At 44.7% G+C, this 23,561-nt stretch overlaps 1 protein-coding gene across 5 annotated transcripts in view; it reads right to left on the bottom strand.

The window, feature by feature from the left end:
- Window positions 1–23,561, bottom strand: part of ndrg3b (ndrg family member 3b) — a 45,617-nt gene that overhangs the window by 20,702 nt on the left and 1,354 nt on the right. For 2 of the 5 annotated variants that reach the window (XM_076983680.1, XM_076983676.1), the window contains exons 2-3: window positions 11,061–11,144; window positions 9,652–9,684 (exon numbers count right to left, since the gene is read on the bottom strand). In XM_076983680.1, the coding sequence (XP_076839795.1) occupies window positions 9,652–9,684; window positions 11,061–11,117 (90 nt within the window). In that variant the 5' untranslated portion in view covers window positions 11,118–11,144. Of the gene's footprint in view, window positions 1–3,552; window positions 3,846–9,651; window positions 9,685–11,060; window positions 11,145–12,312; window positions 12,333–23,561 lie in introns of those variants that run through there. The other 3 variants (XM_076983677.1, XM_076983679.1, XM_076983681.1) reach the window with 3 other exon arrangements.

The raw sequence follows: 23,561 nt of genomic DNA on the forward strand, positions 1-23,561 counted from the left end.
ATCTCTTCCACTTCATGGCACAAGAGTTCTGGTAACAGACACCAACTGTGCCAATCACATTTCCACACAAACACATTTCAAGACGGAACCTGCTCAGCACGGTTTTGTCAACACTGTAACCTAACTGTGCGGTGGAGTCGCTCCATGATGTAGGCATTCACTAATTGGATCTACACAAAGAGGAGGTAAGCCTCATGCTGTTCTTTGTCTGCTTCTCTCTCTCCCTCTCTCTCTGACGTTCAGTATTTTAATGTGCCAATATGTCCTGTGCTGCTTTGGCCATATGGCCAAAGCAGCACAAGACAACAGTCCAAACAACCTTTCAAATTTTCCATGATCAGACACAAGCAGAGACCAAAGTTAAGTCTCAATTACGAGAGCCCATCGCCATCAAAAATACTTCCTGACCAAAAGGTGTCAAAAGTATTCACATTCAATACTTGGGTAGAAGTATAGATACAAGGGTTTAAAAATACGTCTGTGGCCATTGAAGCATCAATTCAATCTTTTTACTCAAGTATAAAAGTACTGGTTTTAAAACTGCTTAAAGTATAAAAGTAAAAGTAATGTAAGGGGAAAATGCCATTAAGGACAAAAATGTAGGCCGCATCACAGGGCCTATAGAGCACTACTCCCCCTCCAACCAAAAAACATTTTAGTACAATAAAAATGTATTAAAACCATATTGTCACAGTGGCGAGGGAGGGGTGGACAACACAGAACATGTATTAACATGACAAGAAATACACAGATGACATGACAAATCATTCAAAAACCTACAACGGAGTGCTTTTTATATACACAGTACACAGGCTAGCTAGTCTTCATGGATACCAAACCTCAATGGTATTTAGTTTTCACTCGAGTTCCTGAGTCTGTGCCATGAACATAGTCATACTAAGCTACTCATGTCTGCTATGTCATTGCTGGAGTGTGACTTGACATGTGTGATGGATCATGCACAAAGCAGTAGGGTGGGAATGGTATATGTTTATACTTCTTATCCAATTTTACAATGACAAGCCAGATTGAGTAACAAGGCTATTTCTAAAACAGAGTAGAAAGTACAGATAATGAAAATGTAAGAAGTAGAAGTAAAAAGTCATCACTTCAGAGAAGTATAGATACCCAAAAAGTTTACTTAAATAAGGTAACAAAGTATTTGTACTTGGTTACTTGAAACCTCTGTTCCTGACCCTGTTTTCAGTGCACTGCCAAGACTGTAACTATAACCGGTGTCAGGAGTCAGAAGGGCCTGACACTGCCATAGTAACCATTTGGCCCTACACGATTTGCAACCAAGTATTAAAAGTCACAACACGTGACAGTCCCTAAACATAATAATAGACTTGATGTGTAATTCCTTCACCATTTGTTACAAATTGGATGTTAAAACCCTCAAACTCAAGCTGCAAGTCCATACTTTGAGCTTATATTTTATGGTAACTCCAATGTAATGGTAAAAAGCAAGAATAATTTATTTTACTGATATCCACATATTTGAGTGAGTCACAGCTTGAGGCTGAACGAGAGGAGCAGTTCTTTTTAAAGATGGTCAAGACATCTGTGACAAGCAGTGCATGTTGGAAATATCCTAAAGCACAGAACACTGCACACTGCTGTTTTGTAAGGCTTGGTCATACCCGGCTCAGGAGCACAGCAGTGGCACAAGGCCAAACCAAAGAGTTGTAAGCCTCTTGCTAGGAGAACAGACTCTCTTCAATCTACTGAGGCTAATCAGGCTAAGCAGACTGTTTTGTACCTACATGGGTCTTTTTGAGAACTTTACACAAGTTGCTAATAAACCACTTAAATAATGATCAGATATGACCAGAGCAGCAGAAGCGACCACCCTCCACAACCTAACTGATGAGACCAAAGCAGAACTCAACAAGTTAAATAATTACCCATTACCATCTAATGACTAATAATGTGTTCTTCATTTCTACTGCAGCAGCTGCCATCACGAGCACCACCATTCAGCTCACACCTGTCAACCTTGCACCCCTGAACTCAGTGCAGGTAGAAGGTTTAAAAATAGATTAGACGTTTGGGGTGTGTGTGTGTGTGTGTCTATTCATAACACAGAGTGTGTTGGATGAGACATGATTGCTGGCTGATCTTTTGATGTATTCTCCATAACTTCAACTGCCTGTTTCACAGCAACAGATGTTTCAACAGTGACAGCACGTGCACGCGCGCGCCCCAACAGCCTACACATCCTTAGATAGCAACTTCTGTACCCTGGGAACAGCACAGTGAGAATTTCATTTCTTCTCTGGACAAGTAAAGAATGCTCTGATGACTTCCTGGACCCATCAACTAGTTTCTACTAGTTCATTAGTAAATAAGCATGATCACTGAAGACCATTGTGTCTAGGCTTTGGAAGGTCAAAGCAATGGATTCTAATTTTATATCAGTTATGTCTCAGAAACTATTACTAAGATCACAGCCAAGTGCACACAAAGGAAAACTGCCCTTAATAAACACTAATGCCTCATCTTGTCCTTACAAAACCTTGCAAAACGCTAATGGTCAAAATATAAATGCAAGATATCGGCGAGGGACTAACCAATTCAGGTTACCAAGACGACAAACACATCACATTAAAAGACAATGAACACAGGATGTGAACTATAACTGGAGGTGTGTGCATGTGTGCGAGTTTGTTCACTGTGAACAAACCAGATAGCTTTCGGTGTAGGCTACTCCGTGGCATCTGTGGTACCTGTAGGAGAACGATCCTGGTGTTTTTTCGTAGTAGCGTAACCTTTATCTCTCCTTTGCATGCCTTCTCAATAACCTTTTACCACACAGTGTCTTTTGTTGTGCAAACATGGTTGACAAATGGCTCATTAAAGAACGTCTTGCTTGGCCTACACCTGAATATATTCTGCATATGCACAGGCAGGGATTAAAACTGAATATATTGACCTAGATGTCTGATGTGGGAATTAAAGGAAAAGAACCGCTTTGTTCCATTTGCTGTGTAAATGTGGCATATTGTGCAGAATAGTTAAAATACTTCATGTTTTCCATAATCTCCATGCGCCTCGGCTGGCACTACCCAACCCTGCAGACAAGACATCACACAACCCTCTGGCATAATCTCACGCACGCACGCACACACCCGAAACCATAGAGCCACCCTCTGGGACACTGCAGGATGACTGGCGAATACACAAAGGCTCCCAAAACACAGACACACCTTCAGCCTGTGCTGTCTGAACAGCACCGTGCTCTGCTGTCAGCACTGAAGGGCATCGCACACAGTCTGCACAGGTAAACATGATGTACGACACAGTCACGCTCGCGCACTAAACGCACTCACACATCTAAAGATAATCTGAGCCAGATTAGGTGGTTGGGTGGAGTTACTGGGAATTTAGGAAAGCAGAATCAACAGGCTGCAAAGAGGAGTTAAATAAAAAACCTGCTTGTTTTCCATGCCGTGCTGTACAGCACGCGCACACACACACACACACGCGTGAACACACACACACACACACACACACACACGCACGATCACATACAAACGCTCTTTCACTCACCACCCCGCTCACGGCACAGCCGATCTGGTTGAGATCCAACACGGTCGTCATTTTTCATCCACGGGGAGAAAAAAAAAAAAGAGAGAGTCAGAACCGAACGCTTCCGCCTTGTTTTCTCGGGCACGAGGGGCGGTGGCGGCTGGCGGACCGGAGGTGCAGAAGAAGGGAAAATAGCAGCAGCAAAAACCCACACGGGATGACACGCTGCTCTGGACAGCAGTCAGGAAGAAGAGTGGGGGAGAGAGAGAGAGAGAGAGAGAGAGAGAGAGAGAAACGTGTGTGTAGATGGCAGCTAATCCCGGCTGAGATGACGAAGGAGGGAGAGCAGGGGGGTCTCAAGGAGTGAGAGAGAGAGAGAGAGAGAGAGAGAGAGAGAGAGAGAGAGAGAGAGAGAGAGAGTGTACGTGTGTGTGTGTACGTGTGTGTACGTGTGGGGCACTCATGCTGCTCTAATTGGATTTAGAGGGTCAGGTGAAATCAAGGGGGTGGTGAGGGAGCCTTGAGTGGGTGTGGGGTTCGACTACGTGCTCTTGTGTGAATAGGGAGCATACAAGTGGCCATAGGTTAGCCAGAGCCCTGACTATTACAACACGCTCATTTAAATGAGGATTAATTCAACAAATGTGGTGCGGTCATCAAAAACCCTCATACACGCAAGTCGCAAGTATCTGTTGCCATAGAGACAGCCATTAACACCACTGCAGTTGCAATACAAACCAAAAGCAGTTTGTACGAGTGCCATATGTCCCACATTTAGAATTTCATGGACAGCAGCGAGCAAAGTGACCAAAATACTTCAGCAACTGTTAAAAGTGCGACATGCAGATGGTGAATAAGCACAGGCAGAAAAGCAGCTGACCAGTTCAATCAGATGACCGCATTCCTTCAGAGAGGCAGCGACTGCATTAGTGTACGGAGGCTTGAACAGTGGGATTACCTGCAGATCTGAGCAGAAGGCGACACCATGTCTCCATCTGACCAGCACACAGCAACCCCGCCCCCACCCCGACACACGCACGCACGTATCGGGGAGCTGTGGGTGTGCCTTTCCATACCTTCATGTCAGCTTGTTTAAAAATGAATGTTACTGATTCTGATCTTACAGATGTACATCTTCTAGATATATAGATTGACCATGAGAACGAGAGACACAGACAGAAAAACATGAGTAATAACAGGCAGAACGGAGGAAAGAAGAAAAGAATTAGGTGTCCAGAGTGGAACCGCTTCAATCCACTGAACCCAATGGGACTAGTTAAGACCATGAAGTGCAGTCAAGGAAAATAAAACCCTAATCAGTCGGGTGTGAACTTCAAACCCAATCCAAAGTGGAATGTGATACCACCCCCCACCCCCCCCCACACACACACACACACACACACACACACACTCCATCTCCAGTACAGTCTTGCACTTGCTACAAGTTCTTGATTGTTCAAGGACTGCTAGAGGTATTTGAGATTTTGCTACAACATTAGTGTTCAGCTTTTGAGCCTTTTAGAACTACACCACATAACCACACACACACACACACACACACACACTCAACCAACCACCCACCACACCTCACCCTCACCCTAGAAGGTGTTGAGCGCCGGAATTCATGGACCATGCAGTGAGAAAGGCAACTTTGATCAGACAGGTTTTTTTTTTTTTTTTTGAGAATTAGTTATTTTCTTTGCCGACTTCTACTGTATAGTGGAAGGTTCAAAATATCTTTGGACAATATTTCCGATTCAACAGTGCCAATAAATAATTAGTATACCAAGTATTTCACAACCTATTTACAAAATCATATTTCAAACATGACTGAAGGCATTTATTTACATAACTACACAGACAGTCATGCATCTCCATCCATATTTAGATGGCTTCAAATATTAACCATGGATCCTCACATCAGCAGACCTCCTGGCGACTGGACTGTGGACCATGTACAAGTCATGAGGAGCACAATGGCAAGTGACGAAAGCAGCGTTTCAAAACATGTATGCGGTGAACGTTACACCAAAGCATCTTGTAAGATTCACTATACATAGCACAAGGCCCACTTAGAAGAGGGGGGTCCCAATAACAGATGGGTAAACCACTGACATTTAAGAATACTTATCGGTCTAGCTTATTCTAACTTTTCCCTAAGATGCACCTGCATTTAGAATGGATGAAGGTGGGCAAAAGCATGAAAGGGTTTCCCTGGTGTTTAAGGCAAGCAAGGAGAGCCCCCCCCCCCCCCCCCGCACACAGGAACACACCCTCTGCCGTGCACTTCACAGAACGCAAGCCTCAGTCCCAGACACGCTGGCACACACTGTACACACGCAGGGCCACATCAAGGAGCAGGTGTATCCTGTTTAAGAAGCGGTTGAGAATGTTCCAAATCTCCTAAATTGGCAAACCAAAAAGGAGTGTATCTTACTCTCTCAGAGTTCAAAATGCATCTAAATGAATCTGTCTGACTGCTAATTTAGTATTTTAAAGTGCTCTGTGGGGCAAAGTTTTGCAGTACGTTTGTTTGCCAAAAGAGGGCAGCAAACATCACAATCTCAGAGTGCGGCAGGGTTACTGGAGGTTCATTTTGTTTTATCTGGTGTAATCACATTGCGCTGTAAGGAAAGTATGATACAGAGCAATCATTACAATCTTTCATGCCATATCTACACATCCTTCCCTTCATCAGTATCCATCACAGAGTATCTCAGATGTTTCGGTTTGATCGAGACAATGAAACGCAGGGCGCCCAAACTATTTAAGGCAGGAGAGAACGAAGAAGCAAAGGTAAAAGCGTCAAGAGTCATTGAAACAGTAGCGGATTTGTGCAAACGTCTACATTATACATAATGTATTCTACCCCACCCAGCACATGATACAAGCTCTCCAGCCAGGTCTGCCTCCCTCTTTTATTGCTCACTGTGGTTCATCCTTCCAGCTGCCCTTGTAGCTCACAGCCCTCCTCTACCTACCACTGCAACCCATTCAGACACTGCTGAAGAACAAACTGGGTTGTGGGTGGGTGTGTGTGTGTGTGTGCGCGCGCGCATGTGTGGGCATGTTTTCTTTAAAGCGGCGAAGAGAAAAGGGTGATGAGAATATACTGACATTACTGACAGGCACCTTTAAACATCGATATAAAAACAAAAATAATAAAATCAACCCAACTAGCTAGGAGGGTTGTTGTAAATTGAAATGGAGTTAGAATGGTGTCCGAGAGGTTTTAGTACATACAAGTAGTTACATGAATGGATTACATCCAAGAATGATTGTCTTCACTGATGTTACTAATGCTGGTGGCATTGTTTAAGATTTAGTTTAACAATCACCTGATCTAATTTGCTAGCTTGTAGTATGGGATATTTGTGATGAGGTTAATAGTGATCAGCGTTACTGTAACCAGGACCGGCTTATGTAAATGGGCTAGTGTGGCTAAGCCCTCCCTGTCTTTTCTCTAACACAGATTAACACGTTGTGTTTTTGCCATCCACATCATTGTATTTGCTACTAACTGGAATTCTATGGAACTAATAATTATACCACCTCAAAAGGTAAGAAAGGTAAAATGTAAGAAAAAATACAGCTTGGCTACGATGGGGTGATCTAGCATCAAACCGTAGAGCCACTAAGCCTATTTAGAAAATGGGTTTGGATGCATTACACATAGTGGAACTATTTAATAGATATCCATGTGGGCTCATTTCTGCAGCCCACAATGTTTATCTCCATCTTTCCAACATCTGCATACTATCTGAAGCAGATAAGCTATAAAAAGCATCAAAATTTCTTCTTTTTTGTTATCAGAAAAAAAAACCCCCTTCCTGTCAGCAGTTGTTTGCATGTTTACAGCGTGTGTTTACTCAGTCATGTATGCTAGTGTTAAATAAATTAATGATACAGGACATCATAATACTCACAAGGCGTCGTTTGGTGCTGTTTAACCAGAGAAAGCATAAGGTGCAAAGGTATAAATTAACAGGCTCATCTAATGGAGCTACAGGCCCTGGCCTGGAAAATATGAATTCATTGTGAAACTGGACAGAATGGAAAAGTGAACGCAACAAGACAGTGACATCAAATTGGAGATTCAGCGTTGCGTAGTCACACACTTCACATATTGCACTGCCGCTAATTAAAACATTCTCAACTACAGACCCATTTCAAGGTTTCAAACTGCACTGCTGTGCTGTGATCGGGGTGTCTTTAAGTCTCACCCTTAAGCGTCACCGTGCTGCCCTCTCCTGGACGAGGCCGGGAGGTGTCGGCATGCGAGCTAGCGCCTCCACGAAAGTGGTGAGCCAACACGGTCACTGCGTCAAAGAGGTTACCATAGCAACAAGCCTTTGTAAGGATATTAGAGAAGGTAGATCTTGGAGGCGTATTGGGATGTACTAGGAGGGAAATAAATTGTACTGAGAGAGTGTGTTGTGTGTCTTACGCTAGTGTTGCACACAGTAAGCAGAACGGACCGTTGCTATCTGGAGGGTTAGGACCTTCTCTAAGCTCATTTCCAGCCACCTGCATTACTGTGGAGGGACCTTTCCTAGGGGTGTACGACATGGCGCCTGATCTCTGCGGATCACAGTAGCCCCAGGTCTGCTTTCTCAGCTCAAGGTGAACATCTTTTGTGCCTTTGCATCAGGGAAGGGAAGACAGACAAAGCCAAGGGGAGCGTGTGTTTAAATTACAGAGTAGATGTTCGGCTGTCACTCCTTCCTTCCCCCTGTGTGTGTGTGTGTGTGTGTGTGTGTGTGTGTGTGAGCTCCTTCCTCCTCTGAAGACTCAGAGTGCCAACAGCAGCACAGCTGCAAATCCTCAGAGTATCCTTTCAATCACTGAGCTCCATGGCACCACTACGTAGCTGTGTGTGTGTGTGTGTGTGTGTGTGTGTGTGTGTGTGTGTGAGAGTGAGAGAGAGAGAGGGTGAATGACATGGTTCTTCAGTGCCCACTGGGCCAGGACCCTGCTCGAGGCCATACATATCACAGCTCCCCAGGCCTCCTGTCTATTCACGTCCAGCCAGCGGGTTCCCTGGTTGCTGCACCACCTCCCCCTCATCGGTGGCCTTCGGCGGGAGGCTGGGCGGCGTGTCCGAGCCCTGTGAAGGGCTGGAGCTCGTCAGCAGTGGTGCGGCGGAGGGAGAGGGGAACGTGGGACAGGAAGTGGCCGCTGCTGCTCAGAGACACAAAGGCCATCGCTGTCCGCCAGCTGCTGGCTCTGCGCCATGGCCCCGGGCTACACGGCCCCGGAGAGGCTCAAACCTCACGGCTGCACGACTTCACATTCTCCTCCCTAATTAAGCCAAGTTTGGCAGCTGTGGTTCAACTACCTGCCGGGGGACGGGGGACGACGACAGTAAGCAGAAAATAAAAACTAGAAGGTGGGTGTAGGATAGGAGGAAAGTAGGATAAGGGAAAAGAACAGAAGAGGGATGAGAAAGAATTGGATGGAGACAGGAAGAGAGGAAGCATGACATGGACAAGAAGAACAAACAAACTTAGGACACAACCGCACAGGCATGAACACAGGCTCAGCAACATGGACCTAGCAGAACCATTAGGTTCCCTGACCTCCCAACTCTGGGTCTTCTGCCTGTTCAGGGGGCGGATCTTTCAACGTCACAGCCTCCAAACTACAGACCACGTCACCAGAACCTCTTGAGTCAGAGTGCCTACCTCTTTTCTCAGTGCTTTCATACTGCTCAATACAGTTTGTTTTTTAATACGTCAGTAAAGCAACACTGGATATGAGAAATGCACTACATAAATTGAACACAATATGTAATCTTGGTCTTGAATTAAAATTCTCACACTCATACGCAGCTTTTAAATTTTTTTTAAATAAATGTTCACAAAAATGCCTGCGAAGACAAATTCACTCAATTATCACTTGAATTCTCTTCATGCCCAACCACCTACTCACACAGCTCTCCCGATCCACCCACCCACACACACGCATGCACTCACACACACACACACACATAGCTGTTCATATTCAGAACTGTACATGAGAACTGAACACACAGCCACTCCAAAAGCCCTGGGGTGGATCACATGACGAGGGGGAATGGAGGGGAAATGAGAGGGAAAACCAACAGGAAATAGTACTTGCCTGACAATCAAAGTCCTGGAAGTTTCGGCCGTTCTGCGGGGAAAGCAAGAAGCCATTGAGGGGGAGGAGTTAGAGTGAGGGCATTAACACGCATGATATGAACACTAGTCTCTCCCATTGAGGGGGAGGAGTTAGAGTGAGGGCATTGACACGCATGATATGAACACTAGTCTCTCCCATTGAGGGGGAGGAGTTAGAGTGAGGGCATTAACACGCATGATATGAACACTAGTCTCTCCCATTGAGGGGGAGGAGTTAGAGTGAGGGCATTAACACGCATGATATGAACACTAGTCTCTCCCATTGAGGGGGAGGAGTTAGAGTGAGGGCATTAACACGCATGATATGAACACTAGTCTCTCCCATTGAGGGGGAGGAGTTAGAGTGAGGGCATTAACACGCATGATATGAACACTAGTCTCTCCCATTGAGGGGGAGGAGTTAGAGCGAGGGCATTAACACGCATGATATGAACACTAGTCTCTCCCATTGAGGGAGAGGAGTTAGAGTGAGGGCATTAACACGCATGATATGAACACTAGTCTCTCCCATTGAGGGGGAGGAGTTAGAGTGAGGGCATTAACACGCATGATATGAACACTAGTCTCTCCCATTGAGGGGGAGGAGTTAGAGTGAGGGCATTAACACGCATGATATGAACACTAGTCTCTCCCATTGACTTTAGACATACACGGCTCAACAGGTCATTAGTGAAGTGGTTACATATGGGCTAAGAACAGGAATAGCCACTAGGAGGTGTCAGCCTCACAGGAACGGACGCGCTACACATGTCACGGGTTTAATGATCTCAGAGGCACTGCAGCCATCAGCCGCTCAGGAGGACAGTTCAGATCGCAGATATGGAGCTGTGGATGGCAGGTGGATGTGACATTAAGTCTGTATCCGATATTCGAGAGGGGCTAAGCTGCTCCGACACTAAGCTGAGTGAACGTCTCGTGAGAATCACGGTCTGCCGTGGACGTCTCGCTGTGATAATCTCGTTTAGTTTCCCTCTCTTCGGGTCTCTTAAGGCATTAAGTCATCGCCAGTTTCATCAGGCGATGATCGAATCAGGCTGTGCCCCACTGTGGGGAGATGGAGGTGAGATTAAGTTCTCATGACATCCGTATAGTGGGTCGGTCGAATCCGATTCCAGCACTGCTCCTAGAACTGGAGGTATCCAAGGGAAACCAGCAGCTCATCGGAGCTTTGGGGGTGGGGTCTCAAATCGATCTGGGATGCAAATCAAGAGTTTGAGATGAGGGGGCGCTAGAGCGAGATGATTGATGGGTGTTGTGTGTAACGGAGCACAGGGTTATTCCATAAGCACGTTGTGTTCTTTTTCTCAAGCAAAAAGTGTGTTCTTGTTCAAGCCTATGGGCTTGGTGTGCGTGTGACGGAGGGCTCACTTTGTCCGTCAGAAGTGGCTTGATCTCAGTCAGCTGCACGTCCTGTAGCTCATCCATCCTCACGACTGACAGCTGTCAATAATCCTGAGAGAGAGAGAGAGAGAGAGAGAGAGAGAGAGAGAGAGAGAGAGAGAGAGAGTGCATGAGAGAAAGAGAGCATGAGAGAGAGAGAGAGAGAGAGAGAGAAAGAGAGAGAGTGCATGAGAGAGAGAGAGAGAGAGAGAGAGAGAGTGCATGGAGAGAGAGAGAGAGAGAGAGAGAGAGAGAGAGAGAGAGAGAGAGAGCGCGAGCGAGCGAGCTGGCGAGAGACACAGAGCGCTTATGTTTCCACTAATGACGCCAACCACAGCCCTCATTGTTGTGTTAACTGCATTCAGAAGAGCCCATGTTTTATTCATCATGCTGACCATTCTGAATGTCAATGAAGGCGTACGCACCTCTCAAAGCCATTACCAGTCTTATAACAATCAATGGAAGACATCATGAAGTCTTTCTCTCATAACACGTGGCAGCACAATGACTAACTGGGGACCAACTCCAGCACCTACAAGTGCTTTAAACCAGCCATAATACAATGGGCCAGTCCAATAATACTTTAACTAAATAACTACGAATTACTTCAAGTTGTGGCACGTCATAAAACACGTATGAGCCTCCACATTTCACTGGCCATTCCTCCGTCACTCCCAGGTACTTTTACTGCCCATTTTCCCCAAACAGCGACAATCATATGACTTTATTATGAATTAGGATACATTTGTAATAAGTCTATATAAACGAAAATGTTGTCCGTGGTGGTTGGAATTGAGAATCTCTTCATGGTTGACTCAAAGATGCAGTGGCAATGATATGAAAAAGAAAAAACCAGAGGGAAAAGACCTCGAGTTGGGTCCTGCAAGAGGAGAAAGTGCTGACAGCAGGTGACCGAGTCAGTGTGTGTGTGTGTGTGGTGTGGTGTGTCTCAGATGATTGCAGGTGGCTTGGACAGTCATTCTGTTGAATGGGCTTAGTCATCAGCACATGGATAACTGCATGTGGATTAAGTGAAACACACAGGCTCCTATAGAGTGTGCAGCTCTGGAGAAACACCATTACCTTACCAAGGAAAGTGTGATTGGAGAACTGGCCTCCATTTCTTTTCAAGCACGTCTGAAACAGGTGAGCGCCTCTATTTCTTGAACCGAACCGAAATCAAACGGCATTACAGGCTTTGCAGGACCTCTAAATGATAAAGACCCTCACATGTACGTACCACCCAAATGGCTGTTGGAGACATCTCTGTTGGTTCAGCTCTTCAGACAGACGGTCCCATCCTCCCCTTCCTGCGTGTGCTCTCGCCACTACATCAAACCCCATCAAAAAGAACAAGAAAAAGAGAGAGAGAGACGCAGTTCTTCGGTCCCGTGTTAACCGTTCTCGTCGTGCCACACCGGGTGAGCCAGACGTGATGGAGAGGTAGAGCGCCGCCAATCAGAGGTGCGACAAGTGTGCACCTGATCTCGCCCGGCGAGCGTGAGCTCCAGGACGGGCTTCACTCCGCTGTAGGGCCCGCCGTCCTGCGCTCCACAAAGGGCCCGCCGCCTGCCAGCACCACACCCTGCTCCTTCACTCATTAGCCCTCCAGTGCAGACCAAGGACAGGACACCCCCACGGAGCCCAGACAGGGGTGAGGAGGGGTGTGTGTGTGTGTGTGTGTGTGTGTGTGTGTGTGTTTTGACCGAGGGGAAAGGAAGATGAAGTGCAGAATTCAGCAGCACCCAAGCCGATGGCACAGATGTAGATACGAGCTGCGCAGGTATCTTCTTCACCCCATGGCTCTTCCTCTTGTCCGTGCATCTTCCCGTTTTATTTTTTTCTCTCCTCTGCCTAATTAGCGAGGACTCCAGGAAGAGAGCAGCCGCGTCTCCTACAGGCCTTTGAAGAGAGCGGAGGTTGTGGGTGGGGGGGGTCGTGAATAGAGAGGGGAAGAGAAATATCGGCCTTAATAAAAAGGTGTAATAAAACGGAGCGCTAACTCGGATGTAGCTTTTAATATCCCCATCATGGTGCGACGGGATTTTAGATCCTTAATTGATGATTCAACAAATGCAAGGCCCACAATATCTGCTCCGCCGCAAATTCACTTCTACCAGAATAAAACCACAGCGCTTAAGGTGCCTGCTTCTCACCTCTGAATACAGAACCACAGAGTGGGCCATTCGTAGCTATCTTTCTGACCATCTCATGATTGAAGGCGGTTTCGTCAGGGCTGTGGGACCTGCATCACTGCCCCACCAGGCTGCTCACACTCGGGTACGAGGAGGAAGAGCTGGCGGAGGTTAGCTGGAGCGTGCACTAAATAGGATTCTACACGGCTTAGCCTACATAGCAGCAAAACGTGGTGCTTCCCGCTCGCGAAGCTCAATGCGGCAGGTAGTTTGATGCAGAAAGAGTCGTGGGGACTTTTCGTTTGAAATGAGCCCGTGCACATTGGAGGAGATCTCCAAAACAACACTTCTATTATTAGTGACGGGCAGCTCTATTTGTGGCTGGCATTTCCAGCTGGGACTTGGGTGATGGGTTATAAAAACTTATGTCAGGTTAGCCTGTGATGAGAAACCTGGGCCCTTTGTACGAGTTTGGATCATGCAATGGGACGCTAATAGAAAAAGACATAGTAAAGGATGGAAGGGAAAATGGAGTAGTGTCACAAAAATGAGAGAAATATAAAAATGAAACATGGTGTAAAGAAGGAGTACAACAACAAACCTTCACAGCTATAAATGTCTTGTACTGTGACGAGACCCAGTTATAGAAGAAATATGGAATATACTGGAACTGGCCTATATACCCTGAAAAGTTTATTATCTTGTATTAGGAGGCTGCTGGATATGTTAGACGCTTTCAGGTCCAAATCACACTGTAAAAAATTTGTATGTAATTTGTCAGAGCAGGAGTTCACATAGTTCACATAACACTAAGGAATACAGAGAGACAAGCTGCCTGCTTAGCTTTAATTAGAAGAGAAAGCTGCAAGACACCCAGCTTAATTTAACAATCATGAACTAAAATCTCACTGATCTATCAGTGTTTATCAAGCACAATGACCAAAATGAGAAACAAGGATACAAGCACCGTTATTAATCAAGATGGAACTGAACAAATGATGTTTCGACACGAGCTACTGTGTTTTTGAACGAGTAAAACACAGCTCACTGAAAGAAGAGTGGAAGACGAAGCGACCTCAGAGAAGAAATGTGGGAGCTCACGCAAAGCCTGGGTGATGGAATTGACCCGAGAGAAGCGGAACAAAGAGCTCACGCTAGGGACCGCCACATAAACTAGCGCCTAATCTGCCTATCCTAATCGGGTGAAAGGAAAGAGGAAGTGTTGCCTTCTGACAGCTTAAGAGATTTTATTTGCTGGGTGAAGGGTGAAATTAATCCGTTGCGTTCGACTTGAAGGTTATCAGTTCTCTGCAGTGGATGCAGTTTTTCCCCGTGGCTCGTGTCTCCTGGCGGTAAGACATAAGGAGATGTTCTGCAAAAGGAGAACACAAATGCAACAGCTGTCGAATTTCGGTCCCTCTGCACACACAACTCTCTCCGACATTCATCAGCGAAGCCCATTTGATTACTGGTGAGGGCAAGACGTCTTCCTCCCCTCATCACCATAACAACCAGGAGGAAGAGCAGCGGTGGCGTCACTGAGCACGCTCAAGCTGTAATTACTCCTCGAGCCTCCGCTGCCCTCTCCGCACGCCGTCTCCACGCCCAGGACCATGTATCCCTCACCTCAGTCCTCCGTGGTCACCCCAACACTGCCAAGACTAGTCACAGAGACCCCCCCCCTACAGACTGTCGTCTCGGGAAGAAAGTGGAGATGGAGGATGTGTGGACTAATCAAGCTGCAGTAATGTTACGTTCAGACGGGCCAAATATACCCAACAGTTTCTCTGATAGGAAACCTTTAGGCTCCCTAATCAAGTGGCAACGTCAGCCTGTTGATTCGATGGTCACGGTCACTTCCCTGCAAGCCACTGGGGCTGATCACAACATTCACAACAATTCTTCTCAAAAGACCATCCCCAGATTGTGTGTGTGTGTCTATTTAAAACCACAACACACACAACTGTCGTGTTTTCTCTGCTCTCTCCTTCAACTCGGCCTTACTAACAAACTCAGAATTTTTAATTCACATGATCTTATTTGCAGATTGTTAGAAGTTATGTGTTTAACTTTGGCACAACCACAGTGAAACGGTCACTTAAAGCTGTACAGATGTTAAAGAACAAATTTCTGAAAAGACTGACAACTTATTTAATTTGACCATATGAAACTAAGACCTCAAATATTTCAGTTTATGACTTTTCAATTAGCATGACTGTCCATAAACAAAAATACATAGTTCATACTTCAATGGGCAAATTCCTTAATCTAAAAAAATAATAAAAATTATATAATAAAACGTACAAAACTATAATAATAATAAACAAAACAAGCCAACTAACACTGAACCTTAAAAGCCCATTTTGAAACAAGTAACACATGGACAAACAAAAATACGTTACTCTATTAAACACACACACAATAAGAATTCCCTCTTTCAGGACTGACTGTAGCACACAATCACTGCATTCTGTTTACACGAGCCCAAACGCCCAACGTCATGTCCTAGTCTCTCTCTCTCACACACACACACACACACACACACACACACACACACACACACACACACACACACACACACACACACACACACACACACACACACACACACACACACACACACAGTCTGTTTAGTGGGACTACCCATGGATAAACTGTCTGCGTGATCAGGCAGGAATTAACCAACAAAGGTAAAACTCCTGCTGACTGCAAATTGTGACTTTAAACCACACACGCACCTCCTGTTGATAAAGGATGAGGTCATACGTCTACTCTGAAAACACATAGGCCTGTTGGCCTTGGAGTGATTTCAAGCAGAGAATGATCATGTTTTTTTGACACGATTTAGGGGCATATTTTAGAGGAAGCCTTCAGGGATTTGCTTCCCGGGGTCTTCACCAAGGCTTTGTTAGAATCTAATGCGACAATGACTTCAGCTCCAGAAGCAAAGCAGGGTTGGTAAGACAGGGTTGTGGTTTGTGCTCACTCGTTCAGCACGCCACGATGAAACCTCCCTCGTCAGACCTATACGACTTCCTGTCCCCAGGGTAGTCGCTCCTCATTAGAGCCCATCATTTATGGTTCCCTGGCTGTGGCAGAGAGAGGTGGTAGTGCTGGAGTTGGCAGTTCTGCGGGGGGGGGGGGTTTGGGGGTGGACTGGCATACGAAGGCCTACCCTTCCTCTACTTGGGATGGTGACAGGCTGTAAATACACACCATGTACCGAGGGTGTGTGTGTGTGTGCACTTGCGATGTAGATTGGTGGAGGTCAGGAAGGTTTACCAGCACAAGGGAACGTTAAGGAACGACGACCCCCCCCCCCCCCCCCCCCCCCCCTCACGATGGCAGTGAAGCACAAATGACCCACATCGCTGCAGCTCCTCGCCATCTCAGGCACATGCTGCACGCGCTCGTCTTCAGCTCTCCATGGGACTCCAAGCGCAGAACCAGCTCAACCCACTGCCTACGAAACACGGTCAGAGGCATGAAGCTGTTGGAAGCCACAGTGTTGTCTATAAACATTCATCTCATTTGTAACCGTGCAGGCATTTGTCAGCTTCCGGTTCCCAGACTAGTCAACGTTGTGATTCCTTATGCTTTAAAAATGACTCTGCCTCTGTAACAGTTAAGGGAGTTGAACATTAGTCATTTGAGAGAATGCAGCCCTAAACAGAGCGGCCTGTGAAAACTTATCTTCAGTACAGCAGCCGTGCCTGTTTGTGGCGAGGACACGGTGTCTAATATCACTCTGGCCACTGTCAAATCAGCGTAGTTCTTTAGGTATGTTCCGTTATAAAAATCTAATTTCACCTCTTGAAGGATTATAGCTTCCACAAACACAGCACATGCTTATGCTATTCATCTAAATACAGAGGAAAAATATAAATACTTAAAGTGCAAATGGGCTTAGAAAATATTCTGTATGGTAAATTGGACCTGCATTAACTTAAAATACACTAATTTTGTACATTAACATTCTCGGTACGTCAACCTTTAAAGCTTTTAAATGATTTACGAGGACGATGTGTCCAAGAAAACTGCTTTAGGATTGGTGGTGGGTGCCAAACATTCAGCACGCATCAGAAAACGCACATCACACGTAGCACCATATAGGCCGTCAGCCCCAGATATGTCACACGCACATACTTTCTACTGAGCACCCAATCCAAGAAGGCCAACATGACCCAGAAACCATTAAAGCAGGAGTGATGTTTCCCTCCTAGAGCTTCTCGGTGCTGAACGCAGCTTTTATTCCTCATATCCACACAATCGCATCAGAAAAAATAAACGTTCAAGTTTCAAACAAACTATGGCTTAGGCAACTTGCTGAGAATTCTCCATGCTTCAAGCCTGGAGGTCACTGCCAGCCCTTTCTACAGACCTACAATAACATCTCAGAGAGCCCGTGTTGTTCCTCACTTTCCCAGGCCTTGATGTCACTGGGAACCATGTGGTGCAGCAGCGACGATCAACACCGCTTGCTTGCGGCGTGCTTGAGAGGCGACCGGGCACTGCGACCACATGCAATATTCAACAGCCTCCGTAGAACAGAGCTCGCGATCGCCTTACTAGCCCACGGCCTACATTACACAGACCCTTTTAATATGAAGCCCACAGCAACAGATGGGCTGTCGGCTCTAGATGTTTAACAGCGGTCCATGGAGTTTACACTGCTTCTCCAGTTCCCTAGCCATTTATGCTTGCCTTGCTCCTCCACGTGTAGTCAGAGTGGAGGGGCAACCTTCCCTTTAATAAACTCCTTCCCTTTAATAAACTCCTTCCCTTTAATAAACTCCTTCCCTTTAATAAACTCCTTCCCTTTAATAAACTCCATCCCTTTAATAAACTCCATCCCTTTAATAAACTCCATCCCTTTAATAAACTGATCCTTGAGGGACTATGAGTAAAGAAAAAAAGGGGTTTGGCAGTACAATGATGTGTAATCAGGCGCTATAAAAAAAAAAAAAGAAAGGTGACAACATCGCCAACTCTAAATGTTAACCCTCTTACGCGTGCCCTTCTCATAGGCATTCACACAGGGTCAGGTCTACCACTAGATGGAAAAAAAACATTGAAAACATTGTAAAAGTTGCACTGAAGATAAACAGCAATTTGTTATTATTAAACTGCTAAAAATATCTGACGAGATGTGCACTGCACATCCACGGAGTTTAATATTATTTTGAAGAGCAGAAAACACACGGATATGCAGCAGTATCATATGTTACCTTGAATCATCTAGTTGTTTGCATTTCAAGTGCTTGTTGAGGGAATGACTAATAGGTACAGTAAAGCGGGGGGGGCAACTTCTCCCCCCTCTGAAAAGACAGGATAACTTCATCTACACGATAAAAATAGGAAGTCTTATTAAAACCTGATTAAATATTCATTAGTTCTATTTGCTTTTGATGTTCATTTTCCCTTCCGTGTCTGTGCCACTGCCTCAGCATTCTTCTCCAGTCCTCAGTAGCTGTAGTTACTGCTTCATCATCAGGAGACCTCATCTTCAGAGACCGTGCTATGTCAGTGTGACAGGCATAATTAGTGGCGAGCCGTCTTGAGCTGCTGGTTCATTTGCCCTCTAAAAAGACCCAGGCATTTGGCTCCAAGCTGGCCAATAACTCCATTTCTTCTCAAAGTTACTGCATGCATGTATCCAGTCCGGTTTCAGTTAGCACGCTTTGTGTGATGTGGGAAAAGTTCTGTTGATAATCAAGTATTAACCTACTTTGAGGTTAAAGCAACTGTAGTCTGTTGAGATGCAGCCTATCCGCTGTAGGTTGGAGGCTAGATTCATACCCAACAGTGTGCGATAAGAACTGCATAAAGTCTTGTATACCGAAGTGATTTTAATTCCAAGCTGGACTTCTCTGCCTCTGTGCCATGTGATGGTGGATGATGGATGAAATACAGAAGAAATTCAGCTTCAGGGGCAGGCAAATTCTTCTCATAAAGTTCAATCACTACGATGAAGCAAACGCGTGTACGATTGCCTTTGTTTTCAAAGTACAACTGGCTCCATTTCTTGCTCTGTGTTGATGGGTGAACCTGCTCTCATCACTCACGTTAAGGAATTTAGAGTCGCAGCCTAGACAGTAACCGTCATTGGCCGCGTTTCCATCTTTTAGGAAGGGGGAAGGGGGCGCTAACGTCCTCGTGAATTAAATATCAGTGGAAATTTTGCATTTCAAAGCAGCTAAGACGTACATCTACAGCAGCCTCAATCTGTTCCCTCCACCACCCATGCAACTGTCATGGCGCGTGGATCAGAAGCATGGCAGGGGGGATATTACTGGTTAAAACCGGAGGCAGCAGAGGAAGGTCATCTATTCTAACAACACTAATCTGCTAAAACTAGACCACCCAGCAGTATTAGCCAAGATCAAGTAGCTGGAGCTCAAGACCCTTCAGATCAGCAGCCCACACACTTCCTGTCTTGGGCGTGAAGATGTGCGCTGATTTTAACTGTTATCTTTGCACAGTGTAGTGAATAAAGACCCGTACAGGCGAGTGTAAGATTAAGAAGACTTAAACGCACAATAGGCGTTAATGAAGCTAGTACAAGAAGGGGAAAAAGGAAAGTATTAACAGGATTAACAACAGCTGGGGTGAAGCAAAACAGGGGCGATTAACTGGGAAGTTATGGAGGAGATTGATTATGCCATGACAGATGAACTGAAGTGATTTAATGGTTTGGACCGCTGTCTGCTCACCATCCCCTGCTGATCTGAATCCTAATGAAAGGCGATGTGATGTGAGCAGACAGATGAGCACCAACAGGGCCTGTGTGGTGTCCAGCATTTACCCCAACACCTCTCCCCCTGTCTGGGTGCCCAACGGAGACCGTGAGCATTGCTGTCCCCGTGAGGAGGATCTCCAGGAATAGACACTGCCACAGAATGACAGGACTATGTGGAGTAACGCCAATGGAAAGGAAGGGGTACGAGAAAACTCAAAACAGCTGTCATCAAGGGAGGCTGCTGGCATAGCGATAGTGAGGAGGTGGGAAGAGGAAGAGAATCGATATACAGAGTAACAACTGCCAACTGGAAACTTGACTTCACGGACTAAACTGGGAGACCTACATGGGAACGGCTTCCAAAAGGTCTCTCAGATCCTGAAAGCTCCAAGAAGCATTCCAAGTGTTGATGTTCAAAACAGAGAGAGAAATCCCCAGTGTAGGTAAGAACGTCTAAATAATGTGGGATGTTCTGGACCTTTTTTGGTTGTACTGGAAGAGAAGCAAGAAGAGAAAGCAATGGAAGGAACTTGTAGAGGATGAGAAAAACCAAAATTAAACCAGGCAGATTCAAGCAAGACCCCGAAGGCATACGGTCAACATTTAACGAGGGCGCTGTCTTTGGGACAATACGCTAAATTGCCATTTTTGTTACTACTCTTCAGTAGTAACATAGCACACTTAAAGCTCATATACATATTAAACTCAATTTTAACTTTTAACTTTGTTTATTCCTCTCTTGACAGAGGAAGGTCCTCAAGGTGGACCAAAAAAGCCCTACCAAGCTGTTTCTTGACAAGGACAGTAAGAAGAGCTATACACTATTTGGACATGGTTGCTAGAGAAACAATGAGATTTCAGTACATGCCGTGTTAGCATGTAAAGGCTTCTATTGCCTATTTTCATTTATGTGCGTGTATGTGTGTGTCTGACCTCTAGTTGATGAGATCACATTGACAGGATATAACTGATATTGGCCAAACTGAATGAGTCTCAGTGACATTTTCAATCTCCTGAAAATCACAGGATTGTGTGGCCACTGAGGCAGCATCGCTAGCACTGAGGAATTCACACTTTACATTGCCTACTCACAAAACAGGGCCTAGTCATGGACGATAAAGATAGACTCTGAATTACACGAACAGCCAGCCAATGGTCACGCTGCCAATGGTCACACTGCCATACAATTCACATTGTAGGCGATGTAGCCATTACATCACATTGCTTTTCTAGTGTTTTTTTTTTTTATCTCAGACAAGCTATTAGATAAACACTAATACACTCTTTAAAAAGGTGAGACATTAAATTTGGAGATGGGAAGAACAAATGGAAGGAGGGAGGGGGAGAGGGGGAGAGAAGGGAGCGAGGGAAGAGAGATAGAGTGGTATGATTATCTGCCAAAACACAGCCTAGACTATTGCTAACCCTAAAAATCAGAAGAGAAAACAAGCAGTAGGTCTCTTTTCCTGAGAAACAATCTGACCCTTTGTGCAGACATAAAAATCAGTTAGACTTGGTTTTATGAAAACAAAAAAAAAAAAAAGTGTAGTAGGCAACACTATCGATCTATATTGTCACATTATTTTAGTACCAATTACTATGTTAATACTGGTGCCTATGAACTATGGGGAGTTTTATAGCAGGGAAAAATGCCAATCACACCTGTCATTTTAGTTAGGCTATAATTTTTAGGTCTAAAAGGAACATGTTCCTTTGAAGAATCATGACATTAGTAGATTCTTCAAAAAATGTCAATCGTTCATTAGCTGTTAATCTAGGCCTAGGTCATACATGAATGTCTTATGGACCATTCTCTGGTCCATCTTTAGCGGTACTAAAATAATACAGAATTAGGCCAAATAAAGAAAATAATTCAAGCTACACTCAAATTCAGTCCCTTCATTCATTATCCAGTGCTTGTGACAACAGTAGCAAAATTGTATAGCTTACTGGCAAGACGAGCAACTCTTTTGCTAGCTTCTAAGCAAATACTATAGAACCAAAGAGCCTGGACTAAAACAATTAAAAAACATTGCAATGGGAATCTTTGCCGGATACGTGAATATACTGCCAAGAGCAGAAACATACTGTTACATCATCACAAAAATGAAAATCATAGTAACTACCATGCATGTAGTATCTACACTACACCTAGGGCATATTTTAGCTATGAAATCCCTTTAATGTTTGTTTAAGGCCATCATTAACAGAGTTCAAACACGACGATTCATCAACCTTTATATAGGCTATCTCTACAATGCTCTAGAGTATCTTAGAGGTGCAAGGTTTCACCAGTTCCAAGTAAGGCATGTTTATTTGTGGCACATTTTATACATGATGCAATTCATGTTGATTTACAAATAAAATAAATATACATAAGACAATGAATTGGCCTAAATTAGAGCGGACAGAAGCAGGCTATTTTTTTAGATATATGTGTAAGATTTAAATGCATGAAATCAATGATAGAAGTTGGCAGTGCAAAACGTCTATGATAGCTAAAAGAAAAAAAAAAGTGTGTTTTGATTTGAAAATGTCCATAGGCAGGGCACTTTTGAGTGACTCCATTCAATTCCACTCCACTTTTGAGTGACAGTTGATTCCATTCAAGAGGTGCACAGAAGCTAAACGCTGCTTCTCATTGCTTAAGTGTTGATCACAGGAATGAGGAGTCACCTGATGAGTTCCTAGTTATTTCAGAGTCCTGCCTTGACCATTATCTTGCTAAAAATAAATCCATAATTATAAATAAATCCATGGATGAGTTTCTCTAGGTCTTGTTTTCCCAAGAAGTCATTAATTTTGTTAATATTATTGAGATGGCAGAATGTTTTAGTAATTGCTATGACATGCTTCGAGACCAGAGAACACCAGTCTGGAACCAGTTATTTGGATTTGATGGCTCTAGAGTCAAAACAAACAGTATGTCTACATCTCTCATCATTGCTCCCAAATAAAATAATGTGTTTCACCCTAGATACAGGACGTCTTGGCACATTCTGTTTGTAATACACAAGTTGATTTGACTGCAATTTGGAGATAGAGCGAAAAAAATCTGATCATCATCTGTATAGCTGTGATAGCTTCTTTTCAGGATTTGGCCAAGAGGAAGCATACATAGACTAAATAGAAAAGGTCCAAAACAGATCCCTGGAATATAAAAAACCAAGTTGCCCAGGCTCACATGAATCTTCCTATATTCAGAGTAATACAGGCACAATCTCTGTATTTAAAGAAACATTTTAACTAAATTATCAGGTCTTCTCTTATAATAGTCTACCATCAATGCCTTTACATTCCAAAACATGTGACCTGTTTTCAGATTGTAATAAGCTTAGGGGTGGGATGATCAGAAACTAATGCTGACTTTATGCATAAACAGAGGGATACTTTGCATATATTTGCATGTATTGTATGATGAGATCAGCCTAAAGAATACACTGAGACTTCCCAAGTGCTTCATTCAAGGTGTGGACGGCAAGAAGGCAGCCCTGCATGGATTTGTGAGTCACAGGTCTCGAAGAGCAAAGGCCAAGGAGCGTCTTCTTAAACTCATTTTCTCTACTGTGCAGAAGCATCATCCTTCTGCTTGAACACCCCAATCAGAATGTACTA

Source organism: Brachyhypopomus gauderio, chromosome 21, assembly GCF_052324685.1.
Source record: "Brachyhypopomus gauderio isolate BG-103 chromosome 21, BGAUD_0.2, whole genome shotgun sequence".
Classification (NCBI taxonomy): Eukaryota; Metazoa; Chordata; class Actinopteri; order Gymnotiformes; family Hypopomidae; genus Brachyhypopomus; species Brachyhypopomus gauderio.